The sequence below is a fragment of the Oncorhynchus masou genome, chromosome 17, assembly GCF_036934945.1.
Source record: "Oncorhynchus masou masou isolate Uvic2021 chromosome 17, UVic_Omas_1.1, whole genome shotgun sequence".
NCBI classification, from domain to species: domain Eukaryota; kingdom Metazoa; phylum Chordata; class Actinopteri; order Salmoniformes; family Salmonidae; genus Oncorhynchus; species Oncorhynchus masou.
In genome coordinates this window covers 36,814,461-36,841,940 of record NC_088228.1, presented here as the reverse complement: position 1 = coordinate 36,841,940, position 27,480 = coordinate 36,814,461, and the positions used below count along the sequence as shown (strand labels likewise).

General features: G+C 46.0%; 1 protein-coding gene across 3 annotated transcripts in view; it reads right to left on the bottom strand.

The window, feature by feature from the left end:
- Nucleotides 1-1,375: 1,375 nt before the first annotated feature.
- The window catches only part of LOC135558965 (ephrin type-A receptor 4-like), a 41,325-nt gene continuing 15,220 nt past the window's right edge, over nt 1,376-27,480 (bottom strand). The window contains exons 5-18 of one of the 3 annotated variants that reach the window (XM_064993220.1): nt 18,827-18,982; nt 17,711-18,133; nt 11,310-11,434; nt 10,388-10,547; nt 10,151-10,262; nt 9,507-9,565; nt 9,298-9,411; nt 7,897-8,082; nt 7,684-7,745; nt 7,129-7,338; nt 6,791-6,967; nt 3,314-3,504; nt 3,049-3,201; nt 1,376-2,781 (exon numbers count right to left, since the gene is read on the bottom strand). In XM_064993220.1, the coding sequence (XP_064849292.1) occupies nt 2,652-2,781; nt 3,049-3,201; nt 3,314-3,504; nt 6,791-6,967; nt 7,129-7,338; nt 7,684-7,745; nt 7,897-8,082; nt 9,298-9,411; nt 9,507-9,565; nt 10,151-10,262; nt 10,388-10,547; nt 11,310-11,434; nt 17,711-18,133; nt 18,827-18,982 (2,258 nt within the window). In that variant the 3' untranslated portion in view covers nt 1,376-2,651. The other 2 variants (XM_064993221.1, XM_064993222.1) reach the window with 2 other exon arrangements.

The following is a 27,480-nucleotide window of genomic DNA, read 5'->3' as shown; positions in this document are numbered from 1 at the left end:
AAACACGCACACCAGGGTTACCGTGGGAATGCCTCTGGCATTGCGTTGGTCAATGAGGTGATGCATTTAAATGGAAATCCTGAAAGAAATGTAAACCCTGTGTGTGTGTATGTGCGTGCATGCGACTGTGTGTGCGTGTGTGTGTGTCTAAACCCTGTCTCTCTCCTCCCAGTCACACACACATTAGGGTACGGTTGGCTGGCTATTAAAGACACCCCACGGTCACTCCCCCTGTGTAAGACCAGGCGAGATTAGCCTGTTCTATTACCACACTAATCTAGTGACCAAAAGACCACAATGACACCCTACAGAGAGCGGGAGAGAGAGCGCGCGCGAGAGACAGAGGGGAGAATGTTTTAATTGAAGCATTCATCCTAACAGAGATTCTGTTCTCTTAACATGTTTTTTTCAGTGGCAGCCTGCGTAGACAGACGGACAGATTAAGAACGGGTGTCTATCTTCGCGCTCCGGTCTCCCTCAAACTCTATTAGAGTGTAAGAGTGGGCGCACATGAATCTATAAGGACAGAGTGGGTTTTGTCCGAGATGGGTTTCGTCTGTGGGAGAGAGGAGTGTGTCTAACACCATTAACAGGATCAACTCTTCAAAAAGACTGTCCCAGCATATCTGCCCCACACCCCTAACCCACAGGCCGGCTTTGTGTTGGTGCGAGTGTGTGTGTGTCTCTCTCTCTCAGATCATATGCAAAACCCCGGTGTAGAATGTCTGAGTATCCAAGGTGATTTGCCTGTTGTCTCCAGCTGGCAAGGATTTTATTTAATCCAAAAAAGCAAATATCCCTGATTTGAATGTGAAATTGAGGTTTGGTTTTGTGCAAGTACATGTCGTTGCTAAAGTGACATATCTGTGTTGTACTGCTACCGATGTCCTTCACCTATGCTGTCCATGTGTGTGTACCCGAAGTTCTCTCCTGCTGTGTGTGTGTCACAGTGTGTGTGTGTGTGTGTGTGACACACTGTGTATGCGTTTCTCCGTGTGTGTTTAGCAGATGGCTCTCTCCACACCACTGAACGTTTTAACAGAATGCCTCCCAGCACCCTTCACTTTAATCCACCTGGCTTTGTTGCCAGTCAGACCACACCAGTGCACACTTCCCTACACACACACTTCCCTACACACACACACACACACACACACACACACACACACACACACACACACACACACACACACACACACACACACACACACACACACACACACACACACACACACACACACACACACACACACACACACACACACACACACACACACACACACACTTCCCAGTCGCACACACTTTTCCGCATCTGCAGTCATTTACATTTTTCCTATTTCACAATGTACAACCTCGATAATAAGAAGACGATAAATAGAATGAAATCCTTTATGCACCTGATTGTATTTCCAAACAGTAACATTTTACAAAGACATGTAATACCTAGAGTATATGTTAATCGTTGACGAGATAAAACTAGCTAATATCGTTGTTAATGTGCTCATCCTAAATAAAAGGCCAGCAAGAGCTTGGCACACATACATTCAATCACAAAACGCTCCCCTGCCCATATTTCTGTCTTTGAATATCCCAAACTAGTCCTCAAAGGCAAGCACATACACCAGGATTGAGGTCAATTCCATTTCAATTCCAGTCTATTCAGAAAGTAAACCCAATTCTAATTGAACATTTTACTGATTGAAAAGCATTGGAAGAGAATTGGAGTTGGAATGCCATTGTATTTTCTGAATTGACTGGAATTTAAATGGAATTGACCCCAACCCTGACACACACACACACACACACACACACACACACACACACACACACACACACACACACACACACACACACACACACACACACACACACACACACACACACACACACACACACACACACACAACACACACACACACAGTGATGCTTCAGAACTACACTTTATCAGCTCGTCCATTAAGTTTCTCGACTTCCAAACGACATTCAATTTGTCCTGTTTTTATTTGTCGAACTATGCTTCACTATTAACTTACAAGTCTTTGTTGGTGAATATTTGTAGCACTCAGTAGTCCTCGTCTACAAAGCTCAATGGATGGATTCCTTCTTAGTGGGAATGGGAGCTGGAGTCCATCTGGTATAAAGAAACATGGGTAGTCTAGTCCTGAGATGCATATGAGGCAAACTGGAGGTGTCTATTCCGTTTTGAAATGTGTACGGGAGAGAAAACAGTTTCTAAACTGAAAACAATGGCACCACTCTGAATGAGCTACAGACACGTTTCGCGCATGACAAGTCGGGATGACACAAAATCAACAACAACAAAAATGTTTAAAAAAAGAAAAATCAGGAGCAGATGAAATGTTATTTACACGGACACGCATGTACAAAAAGTAAACAAAAAAGGGACAAAATGTCTTGTTGTTTCTTCAGCAGCTTCTTCAGCCTCAGGTCAAACCTCAGGTCATAGTTCAAAGGTCAAAGTTTATAGGGTTTATAAAAGTGCTGCTTTTCTCTCTTCCGTTCATATTTTCTGTTGTAGTTTTTTGTATGTTGATGTAATTCCTTGTGAAAATCTCATTCTAAAGTGCATGGATGAGGTAAATAAAATTCATTCAAAACAAATTGTTTTAGTTTTGTATCCATTCACTGGCTCAGACGGGAACCATACTGTCTGGCATCTGTTCCTGTATTTGTTGCATGTGGGACAGCAATACCTGCTGCACACTGGCAAGGATCTGGTCCTGGTGTGATGGTGTGATAATTCCTATACTGGTCATATCCCTGTAAACATGGAATAATTAAATTAGACATGTTCAGAGTTAAGAAGACTATGAGTACCCACCCAGAAAGAAAGAGAGAGAGAGAGAAAGAGAGAGCGGGGGGGAATAGATTGAGAGAAATAGAGAGCCATAGTGATATATAGAGAAGGGGGTTAGAGAGAGAGATACAGAGAGAGAGAGACTCACTGATGTGTGAGGGTTAGCAGAGAAATAGAGAGAGCCATAGTGATATATAGAGAGAGGGAGGTGGGATTAGAGAGAGACTCACTGATGTGTGAGGGTTAGCAGGCTGTCAGGGCTGGTGTATCCAGCAGTAGTGAGCGTGTCTCTATACATGCCCATCCCTATAGCCTGAAGACAGTCTTCTGCTGACCACACTGACACAAACTCTGGGCCTCCTACAGGCTCCAACAGACTGGGTCTGCACAGAGAGATAAAGACAGAGGTTGAGGTAGTTATGGGGAGTGAATGTTATGCTGGAAAAACACATTGAAAGAGCTTGCAATGAAAGACATTGTGTCCCCCGTGTGTACCTGTCTCCTCCTGTCCTCCTCAGAGTGGTGGTCGGGTTGCGGATGAGTTTATCCAGCATGTTGAGGATCTGTGTGAAGCTGGGTCTGTGTGTTCTCTCTGTCTGCCAGCAGTCTAACATCAGCTGGTGTAGACACACAGGACAGTCCATTGGCGGGGGCAGACGGTAGCCCTCATCTATTGCTTTTATCACCTGGAGAGAGAGGGAGGGAGAGAGACATTTGTCATTTCTTTCTTCTTTTGGAACTTTTGTGAGTGCAACGTTTACTGTTCATTTTTTATTGATTATCTCACTTTTGTTTACTAAGGGAAAATGGAGCTGGAAGAAATGGCAGCAGTTTTATGGGCGCCCAACCAATTGTGCTATTATGTGGGGGGGTTTTCGTGTTATTTGTAACTTATTTTGCACATAATGTTTCTGCCACCGTATCTCATGGCGTTCTGTGTATATTTGTAAACAACAGCTGGTGCATGAAATCTAAGGAAGTCTCTAGATTTTGCTCGCCTGAAGTAGAGTATATTGTGATAAATTGCAGGCCACACTACTTGCCTAGAGAGTTTTCAGCTATACTTTTCGTGGCTGTTTATTTACCACCACAGACAGATGCTGGCACTAAGAACGCACTCAGCCAGCTGTATAAGGAAATAAGCAAACAGGAAACCACTCACCCAGAAGCGGCGCTCCTAGTGGCTGGAGACTTTAATGCAGGGAAACTTAAATCAGTTCTACCAAATTTCTATCAACATGTGAAACCAGAGGGAAAACAATTCTAGATCACCTGTACTCCAAACACAGAGATGCGTACAAAGCTCTCCCTCGCCTTCCATTTGGTAAATCAGACCACAACTCTATCCTTCTGATTCCTGCTTACAAGCAAAAATTAAAGCAGGAAGCACCAGTGACTCTGTCTATAAAAAAGTGGTCAGATGAAGCAGATGCTAAACTACAAGACTGTTTTGATATCACAGACTGGAACATGTTCCGGGATTCTTCTGATGGCATTGAGGAGTACACCACATCAGTCACTGGATTTATCAATAAGTGCATCGAGGACATCGTCCCCACAGTGAATGTACGTACATACCCCAACCAGAAGCCATGGATTACAGGAAACATTCGCACTGAGCTAAATGGTAGAGCTGCCGCTTTCAAGGTGCATGACTCTAACCCGGAAGCTTACAATTAATCCTGCTATGCCTTGCGATGAACCATCAAACAAGCAAAGCGTCAATACAGGACTAAGATTTAATCATACTACACTGGCTCTGACGCTCATCTTATGTGGCGGGGATTGCAAACTATTACAGACTACAAAGGGAAGCACAGCCGCGAGCTGCCCAGTGACACGAGCCTGCCTGAGAGCTAAATCACTTCTATGCTCACTTCAAGGCAAACAACACTGAGGCATGCATGAGAGCATCAGCTGTTCCGGACGACTGTGTGATCACGCTTTCCGTAGCCAACATGAGTAAGACCTTTAAACAGGTCAACATTCACAAGGCTGCAGGGCCAGACGGATTACCAGGACGTGTGCTCCAGGCATGTGCTGACCAACTGGCAGGTGCCTTCACTGACATTTTCAACATGTCCCTGATTGAGTCTGTAATACCAACAAGTTGTTTCAAGCAGACCACCATAGTCCCTGTGCCCAAGAACATAAAGGCAACCTGCATCACTCACGTCCTGTATCACTCCCGTCCGTAGCCATGAAGTGCTTTGAAAAGTTGGTAATGGCTCACATCAACACCATTATCCCAGAAACCCTAGACCCACTCCAATTTGCATACCGCCCAAACAGATGATGCAATCTCTATTGCACTCTACACTGCCCTTTCCCACCTGGACAAAAGGAACACCTACGTATGTGAGAATGCTATTCATTGACTACAGCTCAGCGTTCAACCATAGTACCCTCAAAGCTCATCACTAAGCTAAGGATCCTGGGACTAAACACCTCCCTCTGCAACTGGATCCTGGACTTCCTGACCGGCCGCCCCCAGGTGGTGAGGGTAGGTAGCAACACATCTGCCACGCTGATCCTCAACACTGGAGCTTCCCAGAGGTGCGTGCTCAGTCCACTCCAGTACTCCCTGTTCACCCACGACTGCATGGCCAGGCACGACTCCAACACCATCATTGCAGATGACACAACAGTGGAAGGCCTGATCACCGACAACTACGAGACAGTCTATAGGGAGGTGGTCAGAGAACTGGCCGGGTGGTGCCAGGACAACAACCTATCCCTCAACGTATCCAAGACTAAGGAGATGGGGACTACAGGAAAAGGAGGACTGAGCACGTATCCATTCTCATCGACGGGGCTGTAGTGGAGCAGGTTGAGAGCTTTAAGTTCCTTGGTGTTCACATCAACAACAAACTAGAATGGTCCAAACACACCAAGACAGTCGTGAAGAGTAAGCGTATTCCCCCTCAGGAAACTAAAAAGATTTGGCATGGGTCCTGAGATCCTCAAAAGGTTCTACAGCTGCAAGAGCATGGTTGCATCACTGCCTGGTTGAAAGTCCATGTTGCCCAGCAACAACTCCAAAACATCACTGCTCTAGAGGAGATCTGCATGGAGAAGTGGGCCAAAATACCAGCAACAGTGTGTGAAAACCTTGTGAAGACTTACAGAAAACATTTGACCTTATTGCCAACAAAGGGTATATAACAAAGTATTGAGATAAACTTTTGTTATTGACCAAATACTTATTTTTTCCACCATAATTTGCAAATAAATTCATAAAAAATCCTACAATGTGATTTTCTGGATTTTTCTTTCTTATTTTGTCTGTCATAGTTGAAGTGTACCTATGATGAAAATTACAGGCCTCTCCCATCTTTTTAAGAGGGAGAACTTGCACAATTGGTGGCCCCACTGTACATGTTCATACTACCTCAATCAGCCTGACTAACTGGTGTCTGTATGTAGCCTCGCTACTTTTATAGCCCCGCTACTGTCTATAGCCTGTCTTTTTACTGTTGTTGAATTTCTTTACTTAACTATTGTTTACCTAATACACTTTTTGCACTATTGGTTAGAGCCTGTAAGTAAGCATTTCACTGTAAGGTCTACACCTGTTGTATTCGGCGCACGTGACAAATAAACTTTGATTTGATCTAGTTCACTTGCTTTGGCAATGTTAACATATGTTTCCCATGCCAATAAAGCCCTTAAATTGAATTGAGAGAGAACAGGGTATAGAGAAAGAGGGTAAGAAAGCATGTTTAACTAACTTTGTCTACAGTGAATACATTTGCACACATTTCTAAAAACCTGTTTTCACTTTACCATTATGGGGCATTGTGTGTAGACTGATTTAACCCATTTTAGAATAAGGCTGTAGCGTAACAAAATGTGGGAAAAGTGAGCTCTGAATACTTTCCAAATGCACTGTAACCATCTAACATTGCTTCAGACCATACGAAAAAGATTCCACGTTCAGGGGAAAATCCATTACATAGAAAACGCACTTACATCCTGGTTACTCATGTCCCAATATGGTCTCTCTCCATAGGACATCACCTCCCACATGACCACACCATAGCTCCAGGTGTCAGAGGATGGGGTGAACTTCCTGAAGGCGATGGCCTCTGGAGAGGTCCATCTGATGGGGATCTTCCCCCCTGGAGAGTGGTACGTCCCAGTCACCTCCTGTAACACATGGGAAGAGAATTGTATTTGAATCCACAGTCTAGCACAAAGGACCCAGAGTTCAAAGGTGAGTGATCATTGAAACATGAACCTATCTCACATACTAAATCATTACCCCAGATAGACATGTTAGTGTTCTATGTTCTCCCCTGTGTTCTTACCCGTGTGGTGTAGGCATTCTCAGGGTCCTCTTGGAGTACTCGGGACAGGCCGAAGTCAGACACCTTGCACACCAGGTTGCTGTTGACTAGGATGTTGCGGGCGGCCAGGTCTCGGTGAACGTAGCTCATGTCAGACAGGTACTTCATGCCAGACGCGATGCCACGCAGCATGCCCACCAACTGGATCACTGTGAAATGACCATCGTGTTTCTAACAGAGAGAGAGAGACTTTAGGACAGGTGTCAAACTCACTCCACGGAGGGCTGAATTCAGGTCACTGACTGGTAAGGAACTCCCCTCATCTGGTTGTCTAGGTCTTAATTGAAACCCCTGCTGTTTTAGAATATAACACACAGTACAAAGACATAGAGATAGAACTTATTTCTAATCTTTGTTTAACTTGGCAAGTCAGTTAAGAGCAAATTCTTATTTACTGCCTTGTTCAGAGCTACACCTTGTCAGCTCGGGGATTCGATCCAGCAACCTTTTGGTTACTGGTCCAATGCTCTAACCACTAGGCTACCTGACGCTCCAAGAAACACTAGGACCTCTTACCCTGAGGAAGGCGTCAAGAGATCCATTCTCCATGTACTCTGTGATGATCATCACTGGTTTACCTGCACAGGAGACAAACAAGCAGCGATTAAGACAGGGGGGTGTTCCACAAGGATCAGTTTCGGGGTCTTCTGCATTTTTATATCTTTATAAATGTAGACGGAACCTGTCAATCTCTGCTTGGATTGGTCAAAGTAGCTGTCAATCACTCACATCGTGTGACCACGCCCTCCAGTCTGATGATGTTTGGGTGGTCGAACTGTCCCATGATGCTGGCTTCAGAAAGGAAATCTTGCCTCTGTTTGTTCGAGTATGCTGCCTTCAGACTCTTTATGGCCACGTAGATCTCCCTCTTTCCCTGGAGACGCAGACGGCCACTACACACCTCCCCAAACTCACCTACAACACACACACACACAGCATGAATAACTACACACTTCCCCAAACTCACCTACAACACACACACACACAGCATGAATAACTACACACCTCCCCAAACTCACCTACAACACACACACACACACAGCATAAATAACTACACACTTTCCCAAATTCACCTACAACACACACACACACAGCATAAATAACTACACACTTTCCCAAATTCACTTACAACACACACATACACAGCATAAATAACTACACACCTCCCCAAACTCACATACAACACACACACACACAGCATAAATAACTACACACTTCCCCAAACTCACCTACAACACATACACAGCATAAATAACTACACACCTCCCCAAACTCACATACAACACACACACACACAGCATAAATAACTACACACTTCCCCAAACTCACCTACAACACACACACACACAGCATAAATAACTACACACTTTCCCAAATTCACCTACAACACACACACACACAGCATAAATAACTACACACTTTCCCAAATTCACCTACAACACACACATACACAGCATAAATAACTACACACCTCCCCAAACTCACATACAACACACACACACACAGCATAAATAACTACACACTTCCCCAAACTCACCTACAACACATACACAGCATAAATAACTACACACCTCCCCAAACTCACATACAACACACACACACACAGCATAAATAACTACACACTTCCCCAAACTCACCTACAACACACACACAGCATAAATAACTACACACCTCCCCAAACTCACCTACAACACAGACACACAGCATAAATAACTACACACCTCCCCAAACTCACCTACAACATACACACACACAGCATAAATAACTACACACTTCCCCAAACTCACCTACAACACACACACACACACAGTATAAATAACTACACACCTCCCCAAACTCACCTACAACACACACAGTATAAATAGCTACACACTTCCCCAAACTCACCTACAACACACACAGTATAAATAACTACACACTTCCCTAAACTCACCTACAATACACACAGTATAAATAACTACACACTTCCCCAAACTCACCTACAATACACACAGTATAAATAACTACACACTTCCCCAAACTCACCTACAACACACACAGTATAAATAACTACACACATCCCCACTCACCTACAACACACCTTCAAAACCTTGACGATTTACTGTGAGTGTGTGTGTCAGGCTCCCTTACCAATGCCAATGACCTTCTCTATGTGTATGTAGGAGGCGTCAATTTCTTTGGCAAACTCATGAACTGCCTGGTCTGGGTCCTCGTAGGTGAACGGGTCCACGTATATCCTCACATCTACAGATGGAGAAAGGGGAGGAGATGGGTCGGGGAAAGGAGTTCGACATGTTTGTGGAATAGGATGAGGTGTGTGCGTGCGTGTGCGGTCTTACCTGGGTTTAGGTGTTTCTCCTCCTCGGAGTCTTGCTTGGCTTGGCTGTATTTGCCCCTCCTGAAAGAAGAAAGGCAGAGGAAGAAGTGGTGAGTGGCACGGAACACACACAATGTGAGTGATTGACAGCTACTTTGACCAATCCAAGCAGAGATGGGTTTATTCAAGGCGAGTAGAGGGGAAGAAGGAGAAGGGGGATGGAGGGTGGGAAGGAAAGAGAATAGTGCCTTGGGTAATATAGGAGGAAAGGTGTGTTATCTTACAGAACCTGTCTGTAACACTACCCATTGTGTCTTTAAGCGGTGTGGTGTGTCATCATACCTTGAGAGCCACTGTCAGTAAAAAGAGGCCTCAAGGGAGAGGTTGTGTGTGAGTGTTCGGAGGCCAGGGGGAAGCTGATACAGTGGCTGTGTTGTTGTGGAGACACTAATGATAAGTCAGGGACAAGGGGATTACCAGGTGAACAATCAGACCTTTAGAAGGACATACTATCTCCTCTTTAATCCCCCTCCAAAACCCCAGGTGATCTGTGTGTGTGTGTGTGTGTGTGTGTGTGTGTGTGTGTGTGTGTGTGTGTGTGTGTGTGTGTGTGTGTGTGTGTGTTTTAGCGGTTGCTTGTTCTTCTGAGGCCATATGTGTTTGTACCTGCGGCTGATAATGAAGACTGCGGTGGAGGTGAGCAGTAGAATCACACCTCCGCTGATTGACAGCAGGAGCAGGGTGGAGCTGGCGGCATCACCAATCAGAGGCAAGGGATCTGTCAGTGGGAGGAGACAACAGGTTACAAACCAGGATGTTTTCATTAAAAACAGGTCCTCCCCAAAAAATGCAATATCTCTTGCTCAAAAACAGCCGAATAGAATACATTAGAATGTCTTCTACCTGAGTTGGTGGAGAACTCCAAGGGGCCGCTGAACTCTCCGTATCCGGCGGCGGTGCGAGCGCGCACCTGAAACAAGTACACAGTGAGCGGACTCAGCCCAGTGATGTCAGCACTGCGAGACGCCGTCTTCATGATGCGGTAGGAGCTCTCCTTCTGATCCTGATTGGACGAGAGACAGGAAGAGAGAAAGAGGGGAGGGATCTGTTAATGAGCAGAAATCTGCGGTCATATACATGAATCTTTCCAAGATACAGCATAACTTAAATACACCCCATTTTAACTGGGAAGTGTAAAGATAAGGGGTAACAGATGAGGTCATGATCCTAAAATGTAACTTGAAGTTGCAGAACAATGTGTGGTTCTGGAGCGAAATACCTCTCCCTGTGGACCCTAGGCCTATAATCACAAAACCAGAAAAGCAAGGACAAACTGTAGCCACACAATTCCAAATCAACTACAAATCACTCCCGCCCATCTTGCTCTCTCCACAAAAAAAATGCATCTCGTAGTCTCTCCCTTCATGTCTCCCTCCCTCTATTTCCATGTCAAACACAAGGAATGCTTTGAAGATTGTTTATTGGTTGTTTTATAGGTCTATTGATACCAGTTTAAGCAGATAGCATGTGAACACTCACAAACATGCATGGATGCACATAACACACACACACACACACACACACACACACACACACACACACACACACACACACACACACACACACCAGTTATAGGTTTCCCCAAAAATAAGTGGTATCAAAAATACTGGTATCTAGAACCTAAAACGGTTCTTTGGCTGTCCCCATAGGAAAAACATTTGAAGAAACCCTTTTGGTTCCAGATAGAATCCTTTTGGGTTCCTTTTCTTCTAAGAGTGTTTTTTTTAAAGGATTTCTGAACCGCGGTTCGCACGAGGCATCTCACCTTCTCGTAGTACTTGACCTCATACTCCAGGATCACCCCATTGGGACGATCGGGCTGCTGCCATGCCAACGACACACCATGCCTGGTGACATCACCAGCCTGGATGGATGTAACTGGGGAGGGAGCTGAGTGAGTGAGAGAGAGAGTTACACAAGTTGAAGAACGAAGACAGCCCAAGATATATCATGGCTTTTATGTTTGTTTATTGAATCTCTTGAATAGTTTACCAGAAAATAATGTATAAGGCACAATGGCATAACATCCGCAAGTAAAATAATTCAAGCTACAGGATTGACAGATTTTTATCCAAATCCACACGTCCCTGAATGTTTGATGGCAGAGTCACAATGACCCAATTCCCCACAGCTGAGTCCTGGATGACACTTTAACCTTTTTCTCTTGGGAACAGGCCATGACCTTTCTCACCTCTTTTCCTTTCCATCCCTTTATCATTGTCTTTCCCACTTCCTTTCTATTCCTTTCTCATTGTCTTTCCCACTTCCTTCCAATCCCTTCATCCTTGTCTTTCCCACATCCTTTCTATCCCTTTATCATTGTCTTTCCCACATCCTTTCTATCCCTTTATCATTGCCTTTCCCACTTCCTTCCTATCCCTTTCCCACTTCCTTTCTATCCCTTTATAATTGATTTTCCCACTTCCTTTCTCATTGTCTTTCCCACTTCCTTTCTATTCCTTTATCATTGTCTTTCCCACTTGCTTTCTATCCCTTTATCATTGCCTTTCCCACTTCCTTTCTATCCCTTTATCATTGTCTTTCCCACTTCCTTTCTATCCCTTTATCATTGTCTTTCCCAATTCCTTTCTATCCCTTTATCATTGTCTTTCCCACATCCTTTCTATTCCTTTCTCATTGTCTTTCCCACATCCTTTCTATCCCTTTATCATTGTCTTTCCCACATCCTTTCTCATTGTCTTTCCCACATCCTTTCTATTCTTCTCATTGTCTTTCCCACATCCTTTCTATTCCTTTCTCATTGTCTTTCCCACATCCTTTCTATTCCTTTCTCATTGTCTTTCCCACTTCCTTTCTATTCCTTTCTCATTGTCTTTCCCACTTCCTTTCTATCCCTTTATCATTGTCTTTCCCACTTCCTTTCTATCCCTTTATCATTGTCATTCCTAATTCCTTTCTATCCCTTTATCATTGTCTTTCCCACATCCTTTTTCTATTCCTTTCTCTTTCCCACATCCTTTCTATCCCTTTATCATTGTCTTTCCCACTTCCTTTCTATCCCTTCATCATTGTCTTTCCCACTTCCTTTCTATCCCTTTATCATTGTATTTCCCACTTCCTTTCTATCCCTTTCTCATTGTCTTTCCCACTACCTTTCTATCCCTTTATGATTGTCTTTCATACTTCCTTTCTACCCCTTTATCATTGTCTTTCCCACTTCCTGTCTATCCCTTTATTTTCTGTCCCACTTCCTTTCTATCCCATCCCTTTATCATTGTCTTTCCCACTTCCTTTCTATCCCTTTATCATAATCTTTCCCACTTCCTTTCTGTCCCTTTATCATTGCCTTTCCCACTTCCTTTCTCATGGTCTTTCCCACTTCCTTTCTAATCCTTTATCATCGTCTTTCCCACTTCCTTTCTATTCCTTTATCATTGCTGTTCCCACTTCCTTTATCATTGTCTTTCCCACTTCCTTTCTATCCTTTCATCATTGCCTTTCCCACTTCCTTTCATACCCTTTATCATTGTCTTTCCCACTTCCTTTCTATCCCTTTATCATTGTCTTTCCCACTTCCTTTCTATCCCTTTATCATTGTCATTCCCACTTCATTCTATCCCTTTATCATTGTCTTTCCTACTTCCTTTCTACCCCTTTATCATTGTCTTTCCCACTTCCTGTCTATCCCTTTATCATTGTCTTTCCCACATCATTTCTATCCTTTTATCATGGTCTTTCCCACATCCTTTCTATCCCTACATCAATGTCTGTCCCTTCCCTTTCTATCCCTCTAATATAGTCTTCCCCGTATGTCCCTGTATTATTGTGATAGTCCCTCTGACATAGAGAATGACACAGTGACTCAGTAAAGACAGAAAATAGTTAGTTCAGAGTGAATGAGTATTGAATGACAACACTGTTTCTGCCTTGGAATAATAGTTCCCAGCCTTCTCATTTAGCACCCAGTAGGTTACGCTACGCTACACAGGGAGACAACACACTTCCCACGGGTAGTCAGAGCAGGTGTGTCTGCCACTATCTGGGACTCAGAGGCCGTGTTTACCTCGGCATCTGATCTTTTTTTCCCTTCCACTCATTGATATTTTGACCAATCAGATCAGCTCTGAAAAAGATCTGATGTCAAAAGATCTGATGTGATTGGCCAAAAGGTCAATTCCTGGATAAAAAAAAAATCAGAATTGAGCTTCCTGTGTAAATGCAGCCAAAAACATTGTAAAGATAGAGTCAGTGGGCAGTGTTCCAGTTCACGCACAGTAAACCACACGGAAAAAACACGTACAGAGGCACACACTCCATCTGACTCACACTCCCCGTAGAAGCTCAAATGAAACACTTTGGAAAAAAACTTTACAGACCTCCTAAATGTAGAGGTGATCAAACCAACACACTTTCTCCCCGCACGTGACACAAACACACACACACACACACACACACACACACACACACACACACACACACACACACACACACACACACACACACACACACACACAGTGGCATAAGGCAATAAGACCGTGGCATTCTGTTTATGTCTTCGAGACAACTCACTCCTTGAGAGTATGACAAACACACTCACACACATTACTCCCATGTACTGTTCCAGAATGTATTCACACCCCTTAACTTATTCCACATTTTGTTGTGTTACTGCCTGAAGTCAAAATGGATTACATGCAAATGTATCGAAAATGAAATACAGAAATATCTAATTTTACATAATTATTCACACGCGTGAATCAATACTTTGTAGAAGCAGCTTTGGCGGCTATTACAGCTTTAAGTTTAAGTCTTGCTCCCAGGCAGACTAAATAGCTTTTTTGCCCGCTTTGAGGACAATACAGTGCCACTGACACGGCCTGCAACGAAAACATGCGGACTCTCCTTCACTGCAGCCGAGGAGAGTAAAACATTTAAACAGGTTAACCCTCGCAAGTCTGCAGGCCCAGCCGCGCCCTCAGAGCATGCGCAGACCAGCTGGCTGGTGTGTTTACGGACATATTCAATCAATCCCTATCCCAGTCTGCTGTTCCCACATGCTTCAAGAGGGCCACCATTGTTCCTGTTCCCAAGAAAGCTAAGGTAACTGTGCTAAACGACTACCGCCCCGTAGCACTCACTTCCGTCATCATGAAGTGCTTTGAGAGACTAGTCAAGGACCATATCACCTCCACCCTACCTGACACCCTAGACCCACTCCAATTTGCTTACCGCCCAAATAGGTCCACAGACGATGCAATCTCAACCACACTGCACACTGCCCTAACCCATCTGGACAAGAGGAATACCTATGTGAGAATGCTGTTCATCGACTACAGCTCGGCATTTAACACCATAGTACCCTCCAAGCTCGTCATCAAGCTCGAGGCCCTGGGTCTCGACCCCGCCCTGTGCCACTGGGTACTGGACTTCCTGACGGGCCGCCCCCAGGTGGTGAGGGTAGGCAACAACATCTCCACCCCGCTGATCCTCAACACTGGGGCCCCACAAGGGTGCGTTCTGAGCCCTCTCCTGTACTCCCTGTTCACCCACGACTGCGTGGCCACGCACGCCTTCAACTCAATCATCAAGTTTGCGGACGACACAACAGTGGTAGGCTTGATTACCAACAACGACGAGACGGCCTACAGGGAGGAGGTGAGGGCCCTCGGAGTGTGGTGTCAGGAAAATAACCTCACACTCAACGTCAACAAAACTAAGGAGATGATTGTGGACTTCAGGAAACAGCAGAGGGAACACCCCCCTATCCACATCGATGGAACAGTAGTGGAGAGGGTAGTAAGTTTTAAGTTCCTTGGCATACACATCACAGACAAACTGAATTGGTCCACCCACACAGACAGCATCGTGAAGAAGGCGCAGCAGCGCCTCTTCAACCTCAGGAGGCTGAAGAAATTCGGCTTATCACCAAAAGCACTCACAAACTTCTACAGATGCACAATCGAGAGCATCCTGGCGGGCTGTATCACCGCCTGGTATGGCAACTGCTCTGCCCACAACCGTAAGGCTCTCCAGAGGGTAGTGAGGTCTGCAGAACGCATCACCGGGGGCAAACTACCTGCCCTCCAGGACACCTACACCACCCAATGTTACAGGAAGGCCATAAAGATCATCAAGGACAACAACCACCCGAGCCACTGCCTGTTCACCCCGCTATCATCCAGAAGGCGAGGTCAGTACAGGTGCATCAAAGCTGGGACCGAGAGACTGAAAAACAGCTTCTATCTCAAGGCCATCAGACTGTTAAACAGCCACCACTAACATTGAGTGGCTGCTGCCAACACACTGACTCAACTCCAGCCACTTTAATAATGGGAATTGATGGGAAATTATGTAAAATATATCACGAGCCACTTTAAACAATGTTACCTAATATAATGTTTACATACCCTACATTATTCATCTCATATGTATACGTATATACTGTACTCTATATCATCTACTGAATCTTTATGTAATACATGTATCACTAGCCACTTTAACTATGCCACTTTGTTTACATACTCATCTCATATGTATATACTGTACTTGATACCATCTACTGTATCTTGCCTATGCTGCTCTGTACCATCACTCATTCATATATCTTTATGTACATATTCTTTATCCCCTTACACTTGTGTGTATAAGACAGTAGTTTTGGAATTGTTAGTTAAATTACATGTTGGTTATTACTGCATTGTCGGAAATAGAAGCACAAGCATTTCGCTACACTCGCATTAACATCTGCTAACCATGTGTATGTGACAAATAAAATTTGATTTGAAATTTGATTTTGATTTAAGTCGTCTTGGGTATGTCTGTATCAGCTTTGCACATCTGGATTTGTTCCTTGCAGATTTCTCAATCTTTGCTATGTTAGATGGGGATCAGCGCTGAATAGCAATCTTCAAGTCTTTCCACAGATTTTCCATGGGATTCAAGTCTGGGCTTTGGCTGGGCCACTCAAGGACTTTCACATTCTTGTTCTGAAGCCATTCCAGCCTTGCTTTGGCTGTATACTAGGGGTCATTGTACATTCATTGTCCCCTGTATCCTTACCCTTCTCCCAGTCCATGCCACTGAAAAGCATCCACATAGCATGATGCTGTCACCACCATGCTTCACGGTAGGGATGGTGTTAGACGAGTGATGAGCTGTGCCTGGTTATATCCAGACATAGCACTTTGTATTCAGGCCAAAGTGTTTTAACTCATCAAACCACAGAATCTTTCGCCTTATACTTTCAGTCTTTCACATGCATTTTTGCAAACTCATGGTGTGCTGTCATGTAACTTTCTCAGGAGTGGCTTCTGTCTGGCCACTCTAGCAAAAAGCCCAGATTAGTGAAGTGCTGTAGAGACTGCTGTACTTCTGGCAGGTTCTCCCATCTCAGCCAAGGAACTCTGCCGTTCTGTCAGAGTGGTCATTGGGTTCTTGGTCACCTCCCTGACCAAGGACCTTCTTTCCCGGTTGCTCGGTTAAGTCGGCCAACAAGCTCTAGGCAGAGTCTGAGTAGTTCCATATTTTTTCAATTTCCCAATGATGGAGACTTTCAACACTCTTGAAATTGTTTTATACCCTCCTCATCACAATTCTATCTCGGAGATCTACTGACTTCATGGTGTAGTTTCTGCTCTGACAACTGTGGGATCTTATATTGACAGGCGTGTTCCTTTCTAAATCACGTCCAAACAATTGAATTGGCCACACGTGGACTTCAATCAAGTTGGAGTGACATCTAACGGATGATAAAAGGAAATTGGATGCACCTGAGCTCAATTTGGAGTGTCATAGCAAAGGGGTGTGGTGTGAATAATTTTGTAAATGTGATAGTTCTGTATTTCATTACCAATAACACATTTCACCTTTATGGGGTATTGTGTGTAAGAAGATTTTTTTTTAAATATTTAATCTATTTTGAATTCAGGCTGTAACACAACAAGATGAGGAATAAGTTAAAGGGTATGAATACTTTCTGAAGGCTCTGTATACAGACACACACCAGCAGGCACATACACTTCTTCCAACTTAATCCAATTCACATTCCCCAATTAAAGTCTACCTGCTTCACAGACATTCTCACACACACCCCCCTCAATCCCCCACACTCCATGCAATGCACAGCCTGTACTTGGCCACACACACACACACACACACACACACACACACCCCTCCTTACTTACATACTCCTTCACACAAACTCACCGGCCTGGTTGGTGGTGAGAGTGACAGACACACTCTGTCCTGCCCCTGCACTGTGGCCCTGGGAGACCCCGTTGTGGGCGACAATGGTGAAGGTGTAGCGTGTGTGTGCCTTCAGCTCGCTCACACACACCCTGGTGGCCCTTAGGCCACTCTGCTGGGGAGAGAACAGGACGACTTGACTGCAGGGCAGGCAGAGCTGGGCCCCAAGAGGACCCTTAAGAGCCGCAAGGCTACCAGCTTCTCCAAATTGACTACCAATCTGAGTTCGATTCCCGGTTTGACTCTCAGGTCCGTGGCAGAGCAGGCAGTCCACACTGTAGCTGATGTCAGTTCTCCCTCCGAGCCTGAGGGGGGCGCTCCACTCCAGAACCACTGACGTCTCGTTAACCTCGGAGATCAGCTGCTGCGGAGCAGATGGGGGTTCTGGGATACATAGGACAGGGAGGTTGAGTTGTGGCTGTGGTTACATATACTTTCCTCTGTGTTACAGTTTTTCGTTATGTTTTTGTGTGAGAGAGTGTTGTCTGTGTTCTCAGGCTGACTGGCTGATCCCTGTGCTGTATATAGGCATAATTAAGTTTATGACAAACAGACCAAGGTCTCAGTCAGAGAGAGAGAGAGAGAGAGAGAGAAAGAGAGAAAGAGAGAGAGAGAGAGAGAGAGAGAGAGAGAGAGAGAGAGAGAGAGAGAGAGAGAGAGAGATAGCGAGAGAGAGAGAAGAGAGAGAGAGAAAGAGAGAGAGAGAGAGAGAGAGAGAGAGAGAAGAGAGAGAAAGAGAAGAGAGAGAGAAAGAGAGAAAGAGAAAGAGAGAGAGAGAGAGAGAGAGAGAGAGAGAGAGAGAGAGAAAGAGAGAGAGAGAGAAAGAGAGAGAGAGAGAGAGAGAGACTGAAAGTGACATGTAACTGAGCCCGAGGATTATTCATTCGATCGCAACGCCTTATCTCCCATCCAGGACATGGTGGATTAGTCAGAAGTCATTAGATCAGTACAGAGGGACGGCAGAGGAATGAGAGAGAGGACAAAGGAGAGAAGAGGAACCGAGAGGAGAAAGAGTACAGATGTATAGATTGAGCGATTAATCGACCCCCTGGGGGGAAATATTGTGTGTGTTCTTACGTGTGCAGGGCATAGATGCAGGGTCGCTCTCAGAGCGGTAGTATCCCGGGTTGCAGTCACAGACAGCAGCCCCCTCCTTCTCTGAGTGACTGTGCGGAGGACACTTGGAACATGCTCTGTCTGTAGACACAGCTCTGTTGAAACCGACCGTGCACGCTACAGAGAGAGGATGAGATTCCATTCATTTTCATTCCAGTACAAACAAAACACATGCATTGACATGACAATACTCAGTTTGACTTATTCAGAATGCCCAACCCCCGTGGCTGTCAACCCATTCATGAAATCATTCACTTTTTCACAACTCTTCTACAAGTAATTACGTTACTATCTCTATTCTCCCCCTATTTCATTTCCAGGGGGTGACCAAGTCATCGCAGTGGGAGTGGTTCGGAATGTGGGAGTGACAGAGTTTGTGTTCGAAAATGGGGGTGACAGTGTGTGTGTGACAGAGTGTTTTATGACACTCATCAGTAGAGGAAGTCTTCCCATAGGAATGTCCCGTCTATGTAATCAAAGCTGTCCTAACCATCCCTCTCTTCTGGGAGGCTCTACCTCTCTCACACACACACTTTCTTTCTCATGCTATCTCTCTCTCCCTCTCTGTATTCCTCTTTCCCTCCCTCTCTGTATTCCTCTCACTCCCTCCCTCTCTGTATTCCTCCCCCCTCTCTGTATTCCTCTCTCCCTCTCTGTATTCCTCCCTCCCTCTCTGTATTCCTTTCTCCCTCCCTCTCTGTATTCCTCTCTCTCCCTCCCTCTCTGTATTCCTCTCTCTCCCTCCTCTCTGTATTCCTCTCTCTCCCTCCCTCTCTGTATTCCCCTCTCTCTCTCCCTCTCTGTATTCCTCTCTCTCTCTCCCTCTATGTATTCCTCTCTCTCTCTCCCTCTCTGTATTCCTCCTTCCCTCCCTCTCTGTATTCCTCTCTCTCCCTCCCTCTCTATACACCTCCCTCCATCTCTGTTTTCATCTCTCCCTCTCTGTATTCCTCTCTCCCTCCCTCTCTGTATTCCTCTCTCCCTCCCTCTCTGTATTCATCTCTCCCTCCCTCTCTGTATTCCTCTCTCTCCCTCCCTCTCTGTATTCCTCTCTCTCCCTCCCTCTCTGTATTCCTCTCTCTCCATCCCTCTCTGTATTCCTCTCTCTCCCTCCCTCTCTGTATTCCTCCCTCCCTCTCAGTATTCCTCCCTCCCTCCCTCTCTGTATTCCTCTCTCCCTCTCTGTATTCCTCTCTCCCTCCCTCCCTCTATATTCCTCTCCCTCTCTCTGTATTCCTCTCTCCCTCTCTCTGTATTCCTCTCCCTCTCTCTGTATTCCTCTCCCTCTCTCTCTGTATTCCTCTCTCCCTCTCTGTATTCCTCTCTCCCTCTCTCTGTATTCCTCTCTCCCTCTCTCTGTATTCCTCTCTCCCTCTCTGTATTCCTCTCTCCCTCTCTCTGTATTCCTCTCTCCCTCTCTCTGTATTCCTCTCTCCCTCTCTGTATTCCTCTCCCTCTCTCTGTATTCCTCTCTCCCTCTCTCTGTATTCCTCTCTCCCTCTCTGTATTCCTCTCCCTCTCTCTGTATTCCTCTCTCCCTCTCTCTGTATTCCTCTCTCCCGCTCTGTATTCCTCCCTCCCTCTCCGTATTCCTCCCTCCCTCTCCGTATTCCTCCCTCCCTCTCTGTATTCCTCCCCCTCTCTGTATTTCTCTCCCACTCTCTGTATTCCTCTCTCTCCCTCTCTGTATTCCTCTCTCCCTCTCTGTATTCCTCTCTCCCTCTCTGTATTCCTCTCTCCCTCTCCCTCCCTCTCTGTATTCCTCTCTCCCTCCCTCTCTGTTTTTCCTCTCTCTCTCCCTCCCTCTCTGTTTTTCCCCTCTCTCTCCCTCCCTCTCTGTTTTTCTCTCTCTCCCTCCCTCTCTGTTTTCCTCTCTCTCCCTCCCTCTCTGTTTTTCTCTCTCTCCCCCCTCTCTGTTTTCCCTCTCTCTCTCCCTCCCTCTCTGTATTCCTTGCTCCCTCTCTGTTTTTCCTCTCTCTCCCTCCCTCTCTGTATTCCTTGCTCCCTCTCTGTTTTTCCTCTCTCTCCCTCCCTCTCTGTGTTTCCTCTCTCTCTCCCTCCCTCTCTGTTTTTCCTCTCTCTCTGTTTTTCCTCTCTCTCTCCCTCCCTGTTTTTCCTCTCTCTCTCTCCCTCTCCTGTTTTTCCTCTCTGTCTCTGTTTTTCCTCTCTCTCTCTCTCTCTGTTTTTCCTCTCTCTCTCTCTCTGTTTTCCTCTCTCTCTCTCTCTCCCTCCCTCTCTGTTTTTCCTCTCTCCCTCCCTCTCTATTTCTCTCTCTGTTTTTCCTCTCTCTCCCTCCCTCTCTGTATTCCTTGCTCCCTCTCTGTTTTTCCTCTCTCTCCCTCCCTCTCTGTGTTTCCTCTCTCTCTCCCTCCCTCTCTGTTTTCCCTCTCTGTATTCCTTGCTCCCTCTCTGTTTTCCCCCCCTCTCCCTCCCTCTCTGTTTTTCTCTCTCTCTCTTCCTCCCTCTCTGTTTTTCCTCTCTCTTTCCCTCCTCTCTTTTTCCCTCCCTCTCTGTTTTTCCTCTCTCTTTCCCTCCTTCTCTGTTTTTCCTCTCTCTTTCCCTCCCTCTCTGTTTTTCCTCTCTTTCCCTCCCTCTCTGTTTTTCCTCTTTCTTTCCCTCCCTCTCTGTTTTTTTTCTCTCTCTCTCTCTCTCTCTCTGTTTTCCCTCTCTGTATTCCTTGCTCCCTCTCTGTTTTCCCTCTCTGTATTCCTTGCTCCCTATCTGTTTTCCCTCTCTCTTCCTCCCTCTCTGTTTTTCCTCTCTCTCCCTCCCTCTCTGTTTTCCTCTCTCTCTCTCCCTCTCCTGTTTTTCCTCTCTCTCTGTTTTCCTCTCTCTCTCTCTCTGTTTTTCTCTCTCTCTCTGTTTTTCCCTCTCTCTCTGTTTTCCTCTCTCGCTCTGTTTTTCCTCTCTCTCCCTCCCTCTCTATTTCTCTCTGTCTGTTTTTCCTCTCTCTCCCTCCCTCTCTGTTTTTCCTCTCTCTCCCTCCCTCTCTGTGTTTCCCTCTCTCTCTCCCTCCCTCTCTGTTTTCCTCTCTTTCTCTCTCTCTCTCTCTGTTTTCCTCTCTGTATTCCTTGCTCCCTCTCTGTTTTCCCTCTCTGTATTCCTTGCCCCCTCTCTGTTTTTCCTCTCTCTTCCTCCCTCTCTGTTTTTCCTCTCTCTTTCCCTCCCTCTCTGTTTTTCCTCTCTCTTTCCCTCCCTCTCTGTTTTTCCTCTTTCCCTCCCTCTCTGTTTTTCCTCTCTCTTTCCCTCCCTCTCTGTTTTTCCTCTCCCTTTCCCTCCCTCTCTCTCTCTCTCTGTTTTCCCTCTCTGTATTCCTTGCTCCCTCTCTGTTTTCCCTCTCTGTATTCCTTGCTCCCTCTCTGTTTTCCCTCTCTGTATTCCTTGCTCCCTCTCTGTTTTCCCCCCTCTCCCTCCCTCTCTGTTTTTCCTCTCTCTCTCTTCCTCCCTCTCTGTTTTTCCTCTCTCTTTCCCTCCTCTGTTTTTCCTCTCTCTTTCCCTCCTCTCTGTTTTTCCTCTCTTTCCCTCCCTCTCTGTTTTTCCTCTTTCTTTCCCTCCCTCTCTGTTTTTTTTTTCTCTCTCTCTCTCTCTCTCTGTTTTCCCTCTCTGTATTCCTTGCTCCCTCTCTGTTTTCCCTCTCTGTATTCCTTGCTCCCTCTCTGTTTTCCCTCTCTCTTCATCCCTCTCTGTTTTTCCTCTCTCTCTCCCCCCCTCTCTGTTTTTCCTCTCTCTCTCTCCCTCTCCTGTTTTTCCTCTCTCTCTGTTTTTTTTCTCTCTCTCTCTCTCTGTTTTCCCTCTCTCTCTGTTTTCCTCTCTCTCTCTCTCTCCCTCCCTCTCTGTTTTTCCTCTCTCTGTTTTTCTCTCTCTCTCTCTCTGTTTTCCTCTCTGTATTCCTTGCTCCCTCTCTGTTTTCCCTCTCTGTATTCCTTGCCCCCTCTCTGTTTTTCTCTCTTCCTCCCTCTCTGTTTTTCCTCTCTCTTTCCCTCCCTCTCTGTTTTTCCTCTCTCTTTCCCTCCCTCTCTGTTTTTCCTCTTTCCCTCCCTCTCTGTTTTTCCTCTCTCTTTCCCTCCCTCTCTCTTTTTCCTCTCCCTTTCCCTCCCTCTCTCTCTCTCTGTTTTCCCTCTCTGTATTCCTTGCTCCCTCTCTGTTTTCCCTCTCTGTATTCCTTGCTCCCTCTCTGTTTTCCCTCTCTGTATTCCTTGCTCCCTCTCTGTTTTTCCCCCTCTCCCTCCCTCTCTGTTTTTCCTCTCTCTCTCTTCCTCCCTCTCTGTTTTCCTCTCTCTTTCCCTCCTCTGTTTTCCTCTCTCTTTCCCTCCCTCTCTGTTTTTCCTCTCTCTTTCCCTCCCTCTCTGTTTTCCTCTCTCTTTCCCTCCCTCTCTGTTTTTCCTCTCTCTTTCCCTCCCTCTCTGTTTTTCCTCTTTCTTTCCCTCCCTCTCTGTTTTTTTTTCTCTCTCTCTCTGTTTTCCCTCTCTGTATTCCTTGCTCCCTCTCTGTTTTCCCTCTCTGTATTCCTTGCTCCCTCTCTGTTTTCCCTCTCTCTTCATCCCTCTCTGTTTTTCCTCTCTCTCTCCCTCCCTCTCTGTTTTTCTTCTCTCTCTCTCCCTCTCCTGTTTTCCTCTCTCTCTCTCTCTGTTTTTCCCTCTCTCTCTGTTTTCCTCTCTCGCTCTGTTTTTCCTCTCTCTCCCTCCCTCTCTATTTCTCTCTGTCTGTTTTTCCTCTCTCTCCCTCCCTCTCTGTTTTTCCTCTCTCTCCCTCCCTCTCTGTGTTTCCCCTCTCTCTCTCCCTCCCTCTCTGTTTTCCTCTCTTTCTCTCTCTCTCTCTCTGTTTTCCTCTCTGTATTCCTTGCTCCCTCTCTGTTTTCCCTCTCTGTATTCCTTGCCCCCTCTCTGTTTTTCCTCTCTCTTCCTCCCTCTCTGTTTTTCCTCTCTCTTTCCCTCCCTCTCTGTTTTTCCTCTCTCTTTCCCTCCCTCTCTGTTTTTCCTCTTTCCCTCCCTCTCTGTTTTCCTCTCTCTTTCCCTCCCTCTCTGTTTTTCCTCTCCCTTTCCCTCCTCTCTCTCTCTCTCTGTTTTCCCTCTCTGTATTCCTTGCTCCCTCTCTGTTTTCCCTCTCTGTATTCCTTGCTCCCTCTCTGTTTTCCCTCTCTGTATTCCTTGCTCCCTCTCTGTTTTCCCCCCCTCTCCCTCCCTCTCTGTTTTTCCTCTCTCTCTCTTCCTCCCTCTCTGTTTTTCCTCTCTCTTTCCCTCCTCTGTTTTTCCTCTCTTTTTCCCTCCCTCTCTGTTTTTCCTCTCTCTTTCCCTCCCTCTCTGTTTTTCCTCTTTCTTTCCCTCCCTCTCTGTTTTTTTTTTCTCTCTCTCTCTCTCTCTCTGTTTTCCCTCTCTGTATTCCTTGCTCCCTCTCTGTTTTCCCTCTCTGTATTCCTTGCTCCCTATCTGTTTTCCCTCTCTCTTCATCCCTCTCTGTTTTCCTCTCTCTCTCCCCCTCTCTGTTTTTCCTCTCTCTCTCTCCCTCTCCTGTTTTCCCTCTCTCTGTTTTTCCTCTCTCTCTCTCTCTGTTTTTCCCCTCTCTCTCTGTTTTCCTCTCTCTCTCTCTCTCCCTCCCTCTCTGTTTTTCCTCTCTCTGTTTTTCCTCTCTCTCTCTCTCTGTTTTCCCTCTCTGTATTCCTTGCTCCCTCTCTGTTTTCCCTCTCTGTATTCCTTGCTCCCTCTCTGTTTTTCCTCTCTCTTCCTCCCTCTCTGTTTTTCCTCTCTCTTTCCCTCCCTCTCTGTTTTTCCTCTCTCTTTCCCTCCCTCTCTGTTTTTCCTCTCTCTTTCCCTCCCTCTCTGTTTTTCCTCTCTCTTTCCCTCCCTCTCTGTTTTTCCTCTCTTTCCCTCCCTCTCTCTCTCTCTGTTTTCCCTCTCTGTATTCCTTGCTCCCTCTCTGTTTTCCCTCTCTGTATTCCTTGCTCCCTCTCTGTTTTCCCTCTCTGTATTCCTTGCTCCCTCTCTGTTTTTCCCCCTCTCCCTCCCTCTCTGTTTTCCTCTCTCTCTCTTCCTCCCTCTCTGTTTTTCCTCTCTCTTTCCCTCCTCTGTTTTTCTCTCTCTTTCCCTCCCTCTCTGTTTTCCTCTCTCTTTCCCTCCCTCTCTGTTTTTCCTCTCTCTTTCCCTCCCTCTCTGTTTTTTCCTCTCTCTTTCCCTCCCTCTCTGTTTTTCCTCTTTCTTTCCCTCCCTCTCTGTTTTTTTTTTCTCTCTCTCTCTGTTTTCCCTCTCTGTATTCCTTGCTCCCTCTCTGTTTTCCCTCTCTGTATTCCTTGCTCCCTCTCTGTTTTCCCTCTCTCTTCATCCCTCTCTGTTTTTCCTCTCTCTCTCCCTCCCTCTCTGTTTTTCTTCTCTCTCTCTCCCTCTCCTGTTTTTCCTCTCTCTCTCTCTCTGTTTTCCTCTCTCTCTCTCTGTTTTTCCCCTCTCTCTCTGTTTTCCTCTCTCTCTCTCTCCCTCCTTCTGTTTTTCCTCTCTCTGTTTTTCCTCTCTCTCTCTCTCTCTTTTTCCCTCTCTCTCTGTTTTCCTCTCTCTCTCTCTCTCTCCCTCCCTCTCTGTTTTTTCTTCTCTCTGTTTTCCTCTCTCTCCCTCCCTCTCTATTTCTCTCTCTCTGTTTTTCCTCTCTCTCCCTCCCTCTCTGTATTCCTTGCTCCCTCTCTGTTTTCCTCTCTCTCCCTCCCTCTCTGTGTTTCCCCTCTCTCTCTCCCTCCCTCTCTGTTTTCCTCTCTTTCTCTCTCTCTCTCTCTGTTTTCCCTCTCTGTATTCCTTGCTCCCTCTCTGTTTTCCCTCTCTGTATTCCTTGCTCCCTCTCTGTTTTCCCTCTCTGTATTCCTTTCTCCCTCTCTGTTTTCCCTCTCTGTATTCCTTGCTCCCTCTCTGTTTTTCCTCTCTCTTCCTCCCTCTCTGTTTTCTCTCTCTTTCCCTCCATCTCTGTTTTTCCTCTCTCTTTCCATCCCTCTCTCTTTCCCTCCCTCTCTGTTTTCCTCTCTTTTCCCTCCCTCTCTGTTTTCCTCTCTCTTTCCCTCCCTCTCTGTTTTCCTCTCTCTTTCCCTCCCTCTCTCTCTCTCTGTTTTCCCTCTCTGTATTCCTTGCTCCCTCTCTGTTTTCCCTCTCTGTATTCCTTGCTCCCTCTCTGTTTTTCCTCTCTCTTCCTCCCTCTCTGTTTTTCCTCTCTCTTTCCCTCCCTCTCTGTTTTCCCTCTCTCTTTCCCTCCCTCTCTGTTTTCCTCTCTCTTTCCCTCCCTCTCTGTTTTCCTCTCTCTTTCCCTCCCTCTCTCTCTCTCTGTTTTCCCTCTCTGTATTCCTTGCTCCCTCTCTGTTTTCCCTCTCTGTATTCCTTGCTCCCTCTCTGTTTTCCCTCTCTGTTTTCCCCCTCTCCCTCCCTCTCTGTTTTTCCTCTCTCTCTCTCTTCCTCCCTCTCTGTTTTTCCTCTCTCTTTCCCCCTTCTCTGTTTTCCTCTCTCTTTCCCTCCCTCTCTGTTTTTCCTCTCTCTTTCCCTCCCTCTGTTTTTCTCTCTCTTTCCCTCCCTCTGTTTTTCCTCTTTCTTTCCCTCCCTCTGTTTTTTTCTCTCTCTCTCTCTCTCTCTCTCTGTTTTCCCTCTCTGTATTCCTTGCTCCCTCTCTGTTTTCCCCCCTCTCCCTCCCTCTCTGTTTTTCCTCTCTCTCTCTTCCTCCCTCTCTGTTTTTCTCTCTCTTTCCCTCCTCTGTTTTTCCTCTCTCTCTTCCTCCCTCTCTGTTTTCCTCTCTTTCCCTCCTCTGTTTTTCCTCTCTCTTTCCCTCCCTCTCTGTTTTTCCTCTCTCTTTCCCTCCCTCTGTTTTTCCTCTCTCTTTCCCTCCCTCTGTTTTTTTTTCTCTCTCTCTCTCTCTCTCTCTCTGTTTTCCCTCTCTGTATTCCTTGCTCCCTCTCTGTTTTCCCTCTCTGTATTCCTTGCTCCCTCTCTGTTTTCCCTCTCTCTCTGTTTCCCTCTCTGCATTCCTTGCTCCCTCTCTGTTTTCCCTCTCTGTATTCCTTGCTCCCTCTCTGTTTTCCCTCTCTGTATTCCTTGCTCCCTCTCTGTTTTCCCTCTCTGTATTCCTTGCTCCCTCTCTGTTTTCCCTCTCTGTATTCCTTGCTCCCTCTCTGTTTTTCCTCCCTCTTTCCCTCCCTCTCTGTTTTTCCTCTCTCTCTCTCTCTGTTTTCCCTCTCTGTATTCCTTGCTCCCTCTCTGTTTTCCCTCTCTGTATTCATTGCTCCCTCTCTGTATTCATTGCTCCCTCTCTGTTTTCCCTCTCTGTATTCCTTGCTCCCTCTCTGTTTTCCCTCTCTGTATTCCTTGCTCCCTCTCTGTTTTTCCTCTCTCTCCCTCCCTCTCTGTGTTTCCCCTCTCTCTCTCCCTCCCTCTCTGTTTTCCTCTCTTTCTCTCTCTCTCTCTCTGTTTTCCCTCTCTGTATTCCTTGCTCCCTCTCTGTTTTCCCTCTCTGTATTCCTTGCTCCCTCTCTGTTTTCCCTCTCTGTTTTCCCTCTCTGTATTCCTTGCTCCCTCTCTGTTTTTCCTCTCTCTTCCTCCCTCTCTGTTTTTCCTCTCTCTTTCCCTCCCTCTCTGTTTTCCTCTCTCTTTCCCTCCCTCTCT